Genomic DNA, 17,449 nt, shown 5'->3' with positions numbered 1-17,449 from the left:
GGATTCCTACCTTAGTCTAGTTACCAGATCTACTCAGTTTATGTACTCTGAGTTCAGAGTGAGTTTCTAATAATCACTCAACCCAGTGGACTGGGTTGGAAGAGACAACTAGTGTAAGGCCCGGGGAAAGTTAAAATGATTAAATTTAGGAAAAATAGCTGCCATGAGGTAGACAAAAGAATTTTGTTTGTTTATCCTTGAAAGAAAGAGATTCAGCATGGAATGTAAGATACTTAATATAAATTCTTAATATATAAATACAAATACTTAATATAAATCCTCCACCCCACAGAAGACTGATATTAAATACATTTGAGAATATACACGGCAGTGATTTTTATAAGCATAGATTCCTCAATATAAAGTTGAGCAAAAATGTGATTACCAAAACAAACTTCTTTCTCTGAAGCCTTTTAGGAAAAAGAAAAGAACGATTTTTTGTTGAGCAACTATTTATTATGTGACAAACTTTACCCCATAAGATACATAGCTGTGTCTAGCTATACCTATATGTTATGAATATAATTAAATATATAAAATAATTCATATATATATTAATATACACATTTAAATATTAATATATAATTAAACCAATATATAAATTAAATTATATATATAATTAAACCTCAGAGCAACCCTTTGAGAATGAAGAATTAATTTTATTTTACAATAGAAGAAATGGAGTATCAGATTTGGCATTTAGTCCCTCTGGCACCAGCTCCTCTGCGCCATCCTGCAGGTAGTTTGGGCTGATTTCACTGATTTCCCACCTCCAACTAAGAGGCAGAGTGGTGAACAACCTAAGCTTTCCAAACTTGCTCTTAGATTCTTCTGGTATAGGAAGCAGCAAACATTTTCTGTGAAGGTCAGACAGTACTTTACACTCTACAGGCCACGTGGTCTCTCTCACAACTCTACTCCATTGTTGCATGAAGACAGCCAAAAGATCAAAAACGAATGAGAAATAGCCGGGTTCCAAACTTAGAGACACTGAAATTTGAATTTCATGTAATTCTCAGACATCATGAACTGTCACCCTTTTGAATTTTTTCCCAACCATCTAAAAATGAACAAACCATGCTTAGTTCATGGACCACGGGGAAAAAAAAGGCAATGGGTCGGACGGGATTCACGGGCCATAGTTTACCAACCCCAGCACTGGGAAACACCTACAGGAAGGCATTGGCATCTGCAGCTTTTACTGCCCATTTTGTGGAGAACTAAAGCAGTCTTCCCTGGCAAAACAGTTCAGTGAAATCTGGACTGAAGCCTATTGGAAACCAAACTGTATTAATGAATAGTCTCCCCTTGTCTGTGTCTGGCAAGGTTGTTTGCAGCAGGCAGGGTCTTTGAATTAAATTTAGCAGTTGGAGTGTAAACACACGAAGCACTGGTTCATTAACTTCACAATAAGAATCTCTTAGCATCAAGGATTTAACAGTCTGAAAACAGCCTCTGGCTAGAAAGAATGAGAATTCAGTCTTTAATCCTAAATTCTTCAGAAAAACTAAAATGTCCATCTAAATAAATTTAATTGAGAAATCACTTGTCAAAGATAATTTTTCTGGAGACAACAAGAAACTCATGAAAATGAAAGTTTTGACAAGTATGGGCATTCTTGAACTTGGGGATTTCCAAGGAGAGGGGCCATGTTTCTTAAAAGGTTTGGGGATTAGAGAAAGGCACATCCTCGTCAAAATCAAAGTTCTCCATGGTTTCAAGTCCTTTCAGTTCTAATTCAAACAAAACTTGAGACTAATGATTCAAGCCCTATGGGGTTTACAGCAGGAAAATAGTCATTATAATTTGAAGTTTACCAGTTTGTTCATATCCCGAAAGTTTTGGCATAGAATCTTAGCGTAAGTCCCCAGCTCTTACTTCAGCATCCACCTGCTGAATATAAAACCATCTACCAAGGACAGCTTGAGATTTGCATCTTCCTCTGAAATCAGAGTCCTGGCCCCAAACCAAAGTTTTTATTCAACAACTACCAACAGTAGTAGCAACCTGCTAAGGAGGCATGGGGTTACCTACTGTGTATGCCTCTGGCAAGAAGCACCAGGCCATTATTGGCCTTAAATACCCCTGCCATCCGTTCAGTAAACATCTGTGGAACGTGCCTCCTGCTACTACAAACGGATAAGACACTTTATTACTATTACACAAATTGTCCCTTTTTGCATTCAGGTGTGTCATATATTGTCTAGATGAAGGATTCAATTAAATGAGGGAATTAGTGACTTCCCAACAAAAGATTTTGTTGCCAAACTTGGATATTTGGCAAGTGTACAGTCAATATTGGCGTGGCTCCTCTTCTTGCAGAATTCTTATGCTTATAAATCGCTAGCCAACTCTTGAGCACCACCTTTGTGCCAGAAACTTATTTTCCCTATGAGAGAAGTGCTAATGTGATTCTGATTTTACAGATTGGCAATTGAGACTGAGAAGATAATTGGCCTAGACTGCACAGAAGAGACCGAATTAAGCCCCACACCCATTTCTTTTTGACTCAAAACTCTATGGACTTGGCTACTACTCAGTGCAGCCTCTATAGCCCACAAGCTGTTAATGTTCCTCACTGGAGAGCTGACCAGAGAATGATCACTTACACCAGTTCATGGATTCTTCTTCACAAAGCCCTACCACTCCCATTCTACTTCAGGAATTTCTAGAGAAACAAGGGACTCTCAGAGACGTATTCAAATCCAAAATCTAGGAGAATAAAAGCAATTGAACCAGACTTTAGGTAAATACATTGCCAGAAAAACCCATTCACTTCTACTTTTTCCTTCCCCGGTCTTAACTATATATGGGCTCCCTTTGTCGATTTCCAGCCCTGTCCTGTCTTTTCAAGCCTTTTCCAGGTGTGCCTTTTGCTGCCTCCTTGGAGTTTAAGTCTTTCTTCCGGGTAGTGGAGGGAGAATGGTAGAGACTGAGGAGGAAGAACAAAGATGCATTATGCACTTAGACAAGAACTTGCCAAGACTAGGATCAAAGATGCAAACTTGTGCATTAGCCAAATATGCAATACATTTGAAAGCAAAAATTTCTTACTTTGAGGGTGGAGTGTGTAGGAAAAAGCAGTAAACGTCTCCTCTGTTCATGTTTTTGGCGGGGGGGCAGGTTTGTGGGTGTGTGGGTGTGTGGGTGTGTGTGTGCGTTTTAACAGAAATCATTCTCTGTAAGAATGTGCTTATTAACCGGGTGGGGCCAACACATCCAAACACAGATAAGTTAGGCACCAAAAAGTATATAGGTTCAGCCAAACACAACATTCAATCAAGTTTCAATTTAAAAACATTTAAAAAATAGCACTCCCTCGTTCAGTTTGCTGTGTCCTCTGAATGTTTTTTTCTTTGACGTATCTGTTGTATGGAATCTCCATGGTTGTGTTTGTACATTCTATGGGGTTTGGATCAAATGTTGAAGTAAAAACAGTCTTTCTCAATAAAGTGCACAATAAATGACTGCGCTATCATCAACTAATTAGGTAGAACAGGACACACAGGAACCCATGGGCCTGTTTTAGATAATGAAGTTTTGTTTTTTTTTTTAAGGGAACAAATTTATTAAAAAAAAAAAAAGGTCTATATTTAAAAATCCACATAAAATTCAGTTTGTTGCCACAAAGAAACCATCATTTAAGTTTTTTGGGGTTTTTTTTGTTTGTTTGTTTGTTTGTTTTTGCCCCAGTCAGCTGACACTGAAGAGAGGTTGCCTCCTATAGATACAATGTATATAATCCAGTTCAACATATGCCCAGCCTGGTAAACAAATGTGCTTTATATATCAGGTCCCTCAAGAATTTCAGTTTACAATCTCTGCCTTAAGAACTTTTCACAAAACTATGGACTCCATGTGGGAGGAAAAGAGAAATCTTTAGAATTTTAGAACTTCAGGAAATTTTACATCATAAAGACTTTCTCTGGTCTACCCTTTCCATATTAACTCCCTATGTTAGAGTTACTTCCATTAAGAGATAGTATCCTTTGAGTTGATAGGAAAAGCCTGAGAACATCTATAGATACTTGAATCAGCTAAGAAATGGACAAATTTGACTATCTGTTCTCTATTCAGAAAACTTATCTCAGGAATCACCTAAGATAGTTCAGTTTCTAGTATTGGTCTACACTGGCAGAGAGAAGTTAAAAGAATTGAGCACCTTTTGTGATTTTATCACTGGGACAGTAACTTCTGTATAATGTTTGGAAACTTTTACAACACAGGAAAAGTTTCCTCTTACAGAATCTTAGTTGTCCCAAATGTCAAACAGATAAACACAAAGCTGCTTTGCTTGAGTATAAGGAGGAATTTCCCACTTCTCCTGGAACACTTTGCACAATCCCTAGGGCAACAAAGAAGAGTGAAAATCATGGGAAAAAATTATGCATTATAGTTTTAGGTCACTTTCAGCTGTAAATACCTATAATGCTTTGACACTGGGATAACATCTGTTTCTCAACATCCTCGTACTGGCCATATCACCTTAGGCAGGTAACTTAATATTCTGAGCTGCTTCTTTGATTTAAAAGAAAAAAAAAGGGTAATAAAACCTATCACGCACATGCACACACAGGGTGTTTGTTGTGTTTTGGGGGCCCGTTCTTTCCCCCATTATCAGCCTAATATATCCAGATAAAGTTGACTCCATCCCCCAATACCAAACGTGACACGAGACATGGGCTGAAGCTGGAAAGAGTCATGCCCAGGAGCTCCCGAGAATGTGTTTTATGTGGATTACTGAGCTAATAGACGGTAGAAGATCTAGACCTATCTGCAGGCATCTTCGTCACTGTGTGACAGAGGGCCACCCGAGAATGATGCTAACAGAAATCAAATCAAAGCAGAGTAAAGGACGAGATCTCCCTGGTTCTATTGCTTGAGCACCTGAACCCAGCCGTGCCCAGGCTACCCCAGACTTTAGGAGATAGTCTTTATCCTCCACAGTGACATGAGCCAATAGATGTACTTAATTTAAAAGCTAGTCCATTTGGAGTTTTCTGTCATTTGCAGCCAAAAGAGCACTAATAACCGGGTCATAACTAAGTAGTGGCCCTAAAGATTGAATTGAGCCATGTAAATGAAAACAATGTATAAATTAAGTGCCAGTATTCGTCTCCTTAAGTCAGCATTTTGAGAATTCCATCATTCTTATCCAAGGAGAATTTTCATCTTTTACCAAATTCCATGTATATTCTGATTCAAGGTGAGCCAAAAAACATTACATCTACTTACATATTCTTTTTGCTCACAAGCCATGCTTACTTCAACTTTTATTCAGTCTTTAATGTGTAACTACAAACAACAGTAGATGAAAATTTACTACCAATGTTTGCTAACAACAAATCAGTCACAAACTCCAGATCCCTGGACTTTTTCAGGATTTGCTAAATGGCAAAGACCTCTGGATTTCTACACCGGGAAAAGTTGTATTATCAGAATACTACTACATTTTAAAACACAGAAATGGACAAGATCAGGAAGAAGAGCCTGGAATAGAATATGAAAAAGACAGACAAAATCTGATTACTTCAGGAGAGGAGAGGGAGTTGTGAAGAATAATTTGAAATGCAGGAAACTAGTGAGGTCATAGAAACTAAGGGAGAAGACTTTCAAGAGTTTCAAAAGTTACAGAAAGCACAGAGATGAAAATGGGAAAATATCCATCGGATTGGTGACCAAGGCTAGAGCACATTCAGTAGAATTAGGGAGGGGAAAGTGATGAGAATGGGGGGGGGTGGGGAAGGAAATGAGAGAGAAAGAAGTAGAGGCAGTGATTATTAACTATTCTTTTCAAAGTCTGAAGATGGGGAAAAAGGAAGAATTTCTTACTGAATCCAAAAGAAAAACATTTTTAATTGAATGAACTGCATAGAAATTGATCCATGCCCATGCATTATTCTGATTTCTTTTACATAGTACAATTAAGCTAAAAACTAGAATATCAAACCAGCCTCTGGACTAACCTGATAATTCATTCATTTAAACAGCTCCATACTTCTTGAAGATAGATAATGATGTGGAAATGTTGGGATTCAGAGCAAATGGTCAAGAAAGAATTCTTGAGACATCTTTGATGCAAAAAAGTGGTTTTATTAAAACATGGGGACAGGACCCGTGGGCACAAAGTGCTGCACTGGGGTTTTGACAGGTGACTGGTTATATACTTTCAGTTTGGGAAGGGGTTAGGGATAGCTTATATCTCCAAGGAATTTTGGAAGCAAAGTTTTCAGGACCTGGAGGGGCTAGCTATTGTTAGGAAAAGGTCATTTATTACTGTCTAATAACACCTTAGTCATGAGACTCTTCAGATGTATATTAGTGGGCCATATGCTTGGAAAATGACTGCTAACATATATCTTGGGGGGTAGAGAGAAAGGAAGCTTCCAAAGGAATTTTTATATGTTCAAGTAGACTTACAGGATCCTGGAGGTCAGAATAATGTTAAGCTAAGATTGCCTGTTGCCCTTACCGAAGTATCAACATTGAGGCCTAGAGGAACATATCATCCTAGAGGAAGGTCACTCTGCCTATCTCAAGGACTTGTCAGCGGGCCATAAATTGTAAGGAAATTTAATTTTTTCTTCTGCCTTTGTTTTGCACATCATTTCCTCCAGAACAATTTTGACCCTTAAATCTTTAAGACTGCTGAGGGTGGAAGGTCTTATTTTCTGTAACTTCTTCCCGCTGAATAGGGAAGTAGAGATGTCCCTACCTATGGGTCAAAATTGGTCAGCTAGGGGCTTATATATATAGGAGTTATGAAAGGCAGAGGCAGCTGAATCCAAGGGAGACCGTATGTATGGAAAGGATCATCTGTCAACTTAAAGTTCTGGCAGTGAAGGAGTCTCAACACCAGGTAGACAGACATGGAAGAAAATAGCAAAACAGGATTCAAATAACAAAAAGAGAAAGAGGTCAAAATAAGAGTCCTTTGCTAATTGACAAAAATCCTCCTCCAGTCCAGGAGTTTAACCAATATTAAAGGAAAGAGAGGGACTGTTTAAAGCACCAATCTGAGTATTCATGTCAATTAGAAATATTTTTGTGGTAATCTGGAATGTATACACAGCATTCTGTTTTTTATGATGATACAAGTTCCACCTTGTGCAGCAGTTAAAACATCTAATACCACTCTGTTTTGTAAAACTGCTTCACACATTTGTGTTACATCAGTATTTAATAGAGAAGTTCTATTTTGAGTGTTGTTTAGGCCTTTGATCATATACTGATTAAGAGCTTCCATGTAACAAACAATATCCTCCAGTCCCAAAGAGGGAACAAAGATAGATGCTAGGTGGTCACACTGATGAAACACAGAACATGTCTACCATTGTTTTAAATTCAGAAGATTGGCTCGGTTGGTATCAATTTTAATAATGCATCCATGCATCCGGGCAAAACCCAGAGTACAGCACCCTATCCAGCCTGGGGGAAGCCATGGCCACAAGTCAGAGCCATGTAGCATAGCCATTGACTCTGTTAGGAGCCAGCATCTAACTTTGGGCCTCCTTGAACTGCAATTAGGGTATCGAGGGCCATTCAGTTTTGTCAAGCCACCTTTTGAATTTGTGGGTAACTATGAGTTGGGTCTGGTCAAATGTGGCTGTTGAATGTTTGTCTAAAGCTTCTACTTGCAATTTTATATCAATAGAGGTGACTTCTAGGACAAATATGCCTAATGGACAAAACCATTAAGAAGCCTTCTTTGTTTGGGGTGTCTGGGTGGCTCAGTCAGTTGGGCATCCAACTCTTGATTTCAGCTGGCATCATGATCTTGGGGTCGTGGGATGAAGATGTGTGTTGGGCTCTGTACTCTGTGGGGAGTCTGCTTGAGCTTCTCTCCCTCTCTCCCTGCCTCAACCCCCTATGCTCTGTCTCCCTCCCACTGCCACCCGTATGCACACACTCGGTCTCTAAAATAAACAAGTCTTTTTTGAAAAAAAGCCTTCTTTGTGTTGCATTTAGCCTTAACAATATCCTAATTATGAGGAATCAATGGCAAGTGGGAGAAGACTTGTCTGGGAATATGGGCATCCCCAAAGGTATCATCTAATCAAATCATAAGGAAAGTGGGGCCATCCATTGTTTCCACAAGTCCAAAGTTAGCCTCATGGAGTGGGGTATGCTCTGGCTTTTAAGGAATGATTTTTTCATCCCAGCCATACAGAATTGGTCAAGATGATAGCTGAGTTATGCAATTGTTGGGGAGTCTGTTTTCTAGCTGTTTAAATAATCATATGCCCATGGGGTCCTGTTATTATCCCCACAGACTAACAAGCATGAAAATTGTTTATACATGAGTTATTTTGACAATTTCTCTGAAGTTTACCTCAGGCTGCCCAGGTTAGGCAAACAAAAACATTCAAAGACAATCAGAACTAGAATTTAACATTTGCAAAGATGTGTTACTGAAACAATTTTTATCTCTGCGATCACCCTTACTTCCAGATATGGTCAAATCAAGACTAATTCATTTGCAAAACAAGTCTAGTTTTAACAAACTTGGACTAATTATTTACATAAGCTCAGCAAGAAAAGTGACTGAACATATAAATCTTTTAAAATTTGCTTTGCTGGAACTTTTATACGGAATCTAGGCTGAATTTTCAGTAGCCTCTCTAGGCCACCAGCCAGGCTAAACACTCGCCACCAGGCATGCCTGCAATACCTGCAGATTTAGGCGAATTGCTTTTCTCAGTCCTCAAAATATCCTGAGGTTCCTGTATCTCTCAGGAAGTGACATTCTTTACTTACCTGGTAAGGCTGCTGGGAACTCTGTAAGAAAGGTATCAGGCCAACATTTCCAAGGGAATTTATTGGCTTCATGTTTCATAAAGTTAACCTTAGTTCTTTAAAGCTATTTGGTCATAGCTGAGTGTACATGCATGTTTCTCTTAACTATGACATCCTAGTCAAAGCCTTGGTAAAATAATGTTTCCAATGGTGTCCTATTACAAGAAGAACAGATTATTTTTGAATTTATGCAAATGATTATGATTACCATGGAAGAAAGGATATTTACTGAGACCTTTTGAATTTCAGAGCATTCAGGTACAGAGAAAAGTTAAATGCTTCAATTTGTTCACAAATGAATATTTTATCACATTTTTAAAGTCATAGATATCTTAAGAGAAAGTTTCCTTAATCTGGAAAAACAGAGAACCAGCAATATTTTAAACAAGAGTCACAAAAACTATAATCATCTTTTTCATTTAGTTTAGTTCATTTAGTCCCATGTTACTAATTCTTATTCAGTTTGCACGCAGTCTTTTTCAGTTAGTTCTGGAAATTCTTCCCATTTCAGTAATGAACTTAAAGATATCAAATACCTGTATTTATCCTAAAAGTCCTTTTTCTGGATCTCCTTAAAGATTAAACATGTTTTGTAAAAGCATCAAAACAATTATTATAAAGGACAAAAAACTCAGAAATGGACACTTAATCTGACATGAGAGGTCAAAATGATGCAACTGACAAGGAAATTCAGTTATTCTGTGACATATAACACTTTAATAATCAGAATACTGAGTGACGACCTTATACCATAATGTAACATACCAAATAAACAAGCCTAACTAGTCAAAAATATGTTGCCTATAGTTTTAAATCCTAGGGAATTTTGTTAAAAACCTTACAAAGTTTTAAAGCACATGCCTAAATAGGATTGCAGCTCTCCCAAAGACCTGATAAGGACAAAACATAGAAATCGGTGTTTCTGGGCAAAGAAAAGAGAAACAACTTTGTTTATATTTTCTTATCAAGAGCAGACCAACAATCCAAGAAAACTTTGTCTTTTTAACACAGAGAAAGCAGACTTTAAATCTTATACCAGTGTATTTTATAAAATCCATTCATTTCAACCTTAGTCCATCCTGACCACACATAAAATTCCTATCTAAAGATTTCCCTTCACAACTCTTCCACAACTTTCCTTTGCATTCAGATTTTATCTCAAACCATTTCTCTCCAAACAATCAGTCTCACTTAGGACAAAAATACCTTCTTTTACCTTCAACAAAAATGTATTTCCATTCTTTGTATCTTTCTTACACATCTACTTTTCTACAGAGTTGCTTCCCTTATTTCCATCAGTCTTAATTACATTTAATAGAATGTTAATCTTAGAAACCATAGTCTCCAGTGAAAACTAAACAGTAACTAATTATGAACTGTTTATGCCAGAATTCCATAGATGGCAAATTTATGAATCAATTAAGCACAAAGCATGCTTACCAACAGACTCAAATATCCTTAGTTTCTCTGTAATAAGGAGTCAAAATCGCAAACCTACATTCAGTAATTAATGCATTAGCACTTCATCCTACTTGGAAAAGACCTAGATGTCCAATGGATTCAATCCTAATTTATCTTCCAAGCGAAACTTTAAAGTTTCAGGCTACCAAAGGCTATCTTAACAATAACCCCTTAAAAACTTTGAGGTGGGCAAAATTTAGCATCATTTTAAGTCATCTTTTTGCTAACAAATTGCAATGGAGATAACGTGAGCCTATCTGACCTCTAGTAAACCTTGGAAGAATAAAAGTTTCATATTTAATGCTGATAACTCTAAAGACACATCTATCTTAATTAAACCAACAAACTTAAATAGTTTAAATAGCAAATTGTGTTCTACCTGGGTCCACTTAAAAGTCAATCAATTTGTTCCCCATTGTTAATTTTTACCTGGAACATTGGTGGGGAAGTCTGAAGTGGGCAGTGTAAAGTCCAAGGGGTGCTCTTCATTCCTTGACAGCAAAGGCAGGACGAGCAGCCAATGGTGCCAGAGGCACTGAGGGCGGTATCAGAACCAGTTATGCAGGCCACATCCAAGGTGGTGCAGAAGCAGGAGGAGCGGGAGGGGAAGGCAAAAGAGGTGCGGCCAGAAGGCAGAGAAAGAGGGTTCCCGGTTCTAAACCTTATCAGCTTGGATAGATGAGCAGATGCCATGTTTTCTTCCACCAAAGTGGAAATATGCAGTCTCTATCAGACTACAGAAGACAGCAAACTTCCCCCAACCAAAGGGAGCTTTGGCAGCTGCTTGGAAATATTCCTTAAAGTCCTCATCCCATAGTTGGCTCCAAGTATAGTCATTAACTGGGAAATGAATGAGGGAGAAACCCCCACATCTATTAGGAGGAAGAACAGTGAGAGAGAGTCAGCATCCCTTTCGTTAGGGATAGCCGGTGTTTCCTCCAGCAACCTGGATTCTATCAGGAGGAGGCCTATTTAGATCATTACCACCCAATATGTCAGGAGGGAGTTTATCAACCTGGTTCTGCAAGAGGCCCTCAGGTCCAGTTCCTGATTTAGGACCCTGAAGGCCTGGACCTAAGATACCTCCATCCATTTGCCCTGTTTTCCTGTAGAAGAGATCTAACTGACAGATCATACTGTGGCCATGCAGTATTACAAGAGATCAGTCCTTCTTAAATTTTGCAATCTGAATTATTTCCAGTGGGTTAAAAGGTTATACACAACTAATGAATTCTTGAACACTACATCAAAAACTAGTGATGTACTATACGTTGGCTAACTGAAAATAATATAAATAAATACTTTAGTTTACTTTCACTAAAAAAAAAAAAAAAAAAAAAAGGTATTGCAAGGGAGAGTCCTTGGGAACTGAAGAAAAGAGAAGGTCCACAGGCTAGAGGATTGCAGCCTGAGCAATCAACATGGAAGTGTTCCAATAAGACTTTAAAAGCCCCTGAAATGAAAGTAAAAGGAAGAGAAGAGAAAGTACTCACCAAGTTTGCACCTAGGCTTACAGACCAGATGAGAAGACTCAAGCCTCATGTTCTGACACCAAAGTGATGTGGAAATGTTGGGGTTCAGAATGAAAAGTCAAGAAAGAATTCTTGAGATGTCTTCCGTACAAAAAGGTGGTTTTATTACAGCAGAGGGACAGGACCCATGGGCAGAAAGAGATGCACTAGGGTTGGGAGGAGCAGTTGATTATGTAACTTCAAAGTTGGGAGGGGGTTAGGGATAGCATAGGTCTCTAAGGAATTTCAGAAGCAAGTTTTCCAGGACTTCGAGGGGGCTAACTATTGTTAGGAAAAAGTCATTTATTACTGTCTGATAAAACCTTAGTCATGAGACCCTTCAGAAGTATGTCTGTATGCTTGGAGGATGATTGCTAATATATACCTCAGTGGGTAGAGAGAAAGGGAGTTTCCAAAGGAATTTTTCTATGTTAAAGTAGACTTACAGGATCCTGGGGGATTGGGATAATGTTGATCTAAAGATAACCTTTTGCCCTTAGTGTAGTACTAACAAAGAGGCAGTTGAGCTCCTAGAAGGTCACTGCCTGTCTCAAGGACTTGTCAATGGGCTGTAAGTTATAAGGAAATTTAATTTTTTTCTTTTGTCTTTGTTTCGCACATCAGATAAATATCTTCAAATTCTTTGAATTTTCCACATTACCTAGCTCTGTAAATGGGACAGAGTGGCTACAGGATCAAAATAACCATGTGAATGGACAAACTAAAAATGCTAATTTTATCACAGTTAATAAAAACCATTTCAGATTTAATGCCTTCTGTGTAAGAAATATAATCAGTGGGGCACCTGGGTGGCTCAGTCGTTAAGCATCTGCCTTCGGCTCAGGCATGATCCCGGTGCCTGGGATTGAGCCCCACATCGGGCTCCTCCGCTGGGAGCCTGCTTCCTCCTCTCCCACTCCCCCTACTTGTGTTCCCTCTCTCACTGGCTGTGTCTCTCTCTGTCAAATAAATAAATAAAATCTTTAAAAAAAAATTATTTAAATAAAAAAATATATATATAATCAGTGAACAAATAAACTGGACACTTCAAATCTTCTACTGACAAAATGACCCAGAAGACCATAAGTTATAGTAATGGCCTTAATGGTTATAATTTCAAATTTAACAGTTTAAGAAAAAAAAAAAAAAAACAGTAGGCCCAAAAAAAGTGTTCTTTTAAAGGAAGACAGCTCTGGAGTAATGAAACCAATTTGAAGGAACATTTTTTAAGTGTTCAGAAAATAATAAACTTATAACCAGCTAACATAACTTTACAAAATGTTTGACCCAAGAAAACAATGCCTATTCTTCTAACTGAAATACTGAATTTATGCCTGAAGGAAGAGGTTCTATGGATTGCATATTAGTGGTTTTAATAAGGCAACAGATGGTGAAGCAGTTACAAACCTGAACATAAATCTTTCTTAACTACCCCAAGCTAGCTGCCCATAGTGTTTTAGGTCAGGTTCTTGGAAGCAGAAGGTAAGGCCAGGGTACGTGTGCCAAGGATTTATTAATACTCCTAGAGAGACTGGTAAAGGAGTAAGTAAAGTAGGATAGGAAGGGGGAAGCAGCCAATAAAGGATGGGATTTTAGGCTAAGTACTGGCCTCAGACAAGATGATTTAATCCTGTACCATCCAGTCACCGGTATTAGCCACTGATGGTGAGCAGGCAGGCAGTAAATCTCCAAGTGGGACTGGGGAAGTAGTTGGCTCTGATAGCTCAAGGGTAACCTCTTTAAAAAAAAAAAAAGTGTAAGGTTCTACTTTAGCAGCAAAGCACACAGAAGTGGGGTGATGGGCACACAGATTAGTAGGAGGGATCACTGGGAATCTGGGGAGAATACCAACACTGCTCATACTTTGGGCTAGCTACCTTAAAGTTTTTATTTAAATTCCAGTTAGTTAACATATAGTGTAATATTAGTTTCAGGTGCAAAATATAGTGATCCAACACTTATCCATACCTCACCTAGTATTCGTCACAAGTGTACTGCCTAATCTCCATCGCCCATTTAATCCGTTGCCCTACCCACCTCCCCTCTGGTAACCAGCAGTTTGTTCTCTATAGTTAGGAATCTGTTTCTTGGTTTTCCTCTCTTTCCCCCCTCCCATAATTGTTTGTTTTGTTTCTTAAATTCCACATGAGTGAAATCATATGGTATTTGCCTTTCACTGACTCATGTAGTTCCCTTAGCATAAAGCTCTCTAACTCCATCCACATCATTGCAAATGGCAAGATTTCATTCTTTTTTATGGCTGAGCAATATTCCATTGTATATCTGTCATCATCAGGAAAATACAAATCAAAACTACAATGAGATATCACCTCACGCCAGTCAGAATGGCCAAAATTAACAACAGAAGAATCAACAGGTGTTGGTGAGGATGCAGAGAAAGGGGAACCCTCTTACACTGTTGATGAGAATGCAAACTGGTGCAGCTGCTCTGGAAAACAGTATGGAGGTTCCTCAAAAAGTTAAAAACAGAACCACCCTACAATCCAGCAACCACACTACTAGGGATTTACCCAAATAATACAAAAATACTAATTCAAAGGGATACGTGCACCCTGATGTTTATAGCCGTGTTCTCTATAATAGCTAAATTATGAGAACAGCCCAACTGTCCATCTACTGATGAATGGATAAAGATGATATGGACTAGCTACTTTAGATTAGCTCACTCAGCCTCTATTCTACCTTCATTCTACTAGTGAAGGTAGAAAGTCAAAAACTGTATTTCCCTGACTTCCTTTCAGCTAAGGTTCTGTATCAGAAATAGGTTCTATGACATTTGGACAGTGGAAATGAGGTAGAGAAATCTTCCTGAAGCTTTGGGTTATCATTGCTATCTAGCAGGGTCATTAAAAAACATTAGTATGCCCTGAGCAGAGTTATGGAATGCATTCTCCAGCTTTGTACAGGTCAAAGTGCAGTGACAGAGCATCAAAAAGAATAAAATACTTAGGAATAAACTTAGCCAAGGAATAAACTTAATCAAGAAGGAGGAAGAGTTGTATGCTGAAAACCACAACTGATGAAAGAAATTAAAGATGATACAAATAAATGGAAAGACATTCCATATTCACAGATTGGAAGGCTTCCTATTGTTAAGATGGCCACACTCTCCAAAACAATCTACAGATTCAACACAATCCCTGTCTAAAATCCCAACAGCATTTTTACTAGGAAAAAAAAATCTTGGAATTTCAAAGGACTTCAAATATTCAATATAATCTTGAGAAAAACAAAGCTGTAGGCTTCACACATACTGATTTCAAAATGTACTGCAGAACTACATTAATCGAAAGAGTATGAAACTGGCATAAAGACACAGACCAACTGAATAGAATAGAGAGCCCAGGAAATAAATGCTCACGTATACAGCCAAATGATCTTCAACAAGGGTGCCAAGAATAAAGAATAGAGAAAAGACAGTCTCTTCAACAAATGGTGTTGGGGAAAAACCCCCATGCACACCCACATGTAAAAAACTGAAGATGGACCCTTGCCTTACTCCATAGATAAACATTAACTCAAAATGGTTTAGAGACTTAAATGTAAGACCTAAAACTATAAAGCTCCTGGAAGAAAACATAGTGGAAAAATCATGACACCACATTTTTGGCAATGATTTCTTAGATAGAACACCAAAAGCACAGACAACAAAAGCAAAAATAGACAAATGAGACTACATCAGTCTACTACATCACAGTAAAGGAAACAACAAAGTGAAAAGGCAACTTATAGAATAGGAGAAAAATACCTGCAAATCACATACCTGATATGGGGTTAATATCCAGAACCTTAAAGAACTCTTACTCTTCAACCACAAAAATAATTTGATTTTTTAAATTGACAAAAAACTTGAATAGACATTTCTCCAAAGATCTATAAATGGCCAACAAGCATATAAATAGATGCTCAATATCACTAGTCATCAGGGAAACTCACATCAAAACCACAATAAGATATACAAATAGCTGACACATGAAAAAATGTTCAACATCACCAGCCATCAGGGAAATACAAATCAAAACCACAATGAGATACCACCTTAAACCAGTGAGAATGGCAAAAATTAACAAGAGAGGAAACAACAAGTGTTGGTGAGGATGTGGAGAAAGGGAACCCCTATTACACTGTTGGTGGGAATGCAAGCTGGTACAGCCACTCTGGAAAACAGTATGGCAGTTCCTCAAAAAGTTAAAAATAGAGCTACCTTATGACCCAGCAATTGCACTACTAGGTATTTACCCAGACATAGTGACATACAGACATAGTGAAAAGAAAGGGCACATGCACCCCAATGTTCATAGGAGCAATGTCCACAATAGTCAAACTGTGGAAAAGAGCCAAAATGCCCTTCCATAGATGAATGGATAAAGAAGATGCAGTACATATATACAATGGAATATTACTCAGCCATCAGAAAGGATGAATACCCACAATTTGCACTGACATGGGTGGAACTGGAGGGGATTATGCTAAGTGAAATAAATAAGGCAGAGAAAGACAATTATCATATGGTTTCACTCATATGTGGAACATAAGGAACAGCGTGGAGGACCGACAGGGGAAGGGAGGGAAAATGGAATGCGAAGAAATCAGAAAGGGAGAAAAACCATGAGAGACTCTGGACTCCGGGAACCAAACTAAGGGTTACAGTAGGGAGGGGGGTTGGGAGATGGGTTAACCAGGTGATGGCTATTAAGGGAGGGCACATGTGGTGATGAGAACTGGGTGTTATACTCAACTAATGAATCGCTGAACACTACATCAAAAACTAATGATGTATTATATGTTGGCTAATTGAACATAATAACAAAAAAATTTTAAATAAAGATATCACCTCACACTTGTGAATGTTCACTATCCAAACAAAACAGATGGAGAAAATGGGAAGAAATTGGAATTCTGGTACACTATTGGTGAAAATTTAAAAGGAGGTAGCTTCTACAGAAAAACAGTATAGGTTCTTTCAAAAATTAAATATAGAATTACCACATGATTCAGCAATCCTACTTTTAGGTACATATGCAAAAGAATTGAAAGATAGGATTTCCAAGAGGTATTTGGACACCCATGTTCAGTGCAGCATTACTCACAGTGGCCAAGAAATGGAGGCAACCTAAGTGTCCACTGATAGATGAATAGATTTTAAAAATGTGGTGTATACATACAATAGAATATTACTCAGCCTTTTTTTTAAAAAAGGAAATCCTGTCATGCTACAACATGAATGAATCTTGAAAACATTAAGCTAAGTGAAATAAGCCAATCACAAGAAGACCTATACTGCATGATTCTAGTAATATGAGATAAGATACCTAAAGTAGCCAAACTCTTAGAAAGTAGAATGGTGATTGTCAGGGGCTGGGGAAATGGGGGAAAGAAAGTTGTTCCAATATAGAATTTGTTTTACAAGATGTAAAGGTCTAGAGATCTGTTGCACAACAGTGCATGTATAGTTAATGTTACTGCACTGTATACTTAAAAGTTGTAGGATGGTAAATTTTATGTTATGTGTTTTCTACCACCCAAAAAAAAAAAAAAAAAGCAGTAGTAAAAGCTACTTGTGCTGACCTTTGAGTGTCCATTCTCCAGGTTCTGTTGTGAAAGGAAGTTACGGCATCAGAGGGAGCATACATAATTTAAGCTGAAATCTCAGAAGTGCT

General features: G+C 38.1%; 1 protein-coding gene across 5 annotated transcripts in view; it reads right to left on the bottom strand.

Moving 5' to 3' along the window:
- Nucleotides 1–1,540: 1,540 nt before the first annotated feature.
- The window catches only part of LOC148109424 (uncharacterized), a 325,915-nt gene continuing 310,006 nt past the window's right edge, over nucleotides 1,541–17,449 (bottom strand). For all 5 annotated transcript variants that reach the window (XM_087864653.1, XM_087864650.1, XM_087864654.1 and 2 more), the window contains one exon: nucleotides 1,541–2,932. In XM_087864653.1, coding sequence (XP_087720779.1) covers nucleotides 2,800–2,932 — 133 coding nt within the window. In that variant the 3' untranslated portion in view covers nucleotides 1,541–2,799. The remainder of the gene's footprint in view (nucleotides 2,933–17,449) is intronic.

The sequence above is a fragment of the Ursus americanus genome, chromosome 9 (assembly GCF_024610735.1).
Source record: "Ursus americanus isolate L20-20 chromosome 9, mUrsAme1.1.p, whole genome shotgun sequence".
NCBI lineage: Eukaryota > Metazoa > Chordata > Mammalia > Carnivora > Ursidae > Ursus > Ursus americanus.
Note: the sequence above shows the minus strand (reverse complement) of the source record. Positions and strands in the feature narration are given on the sequence as shown.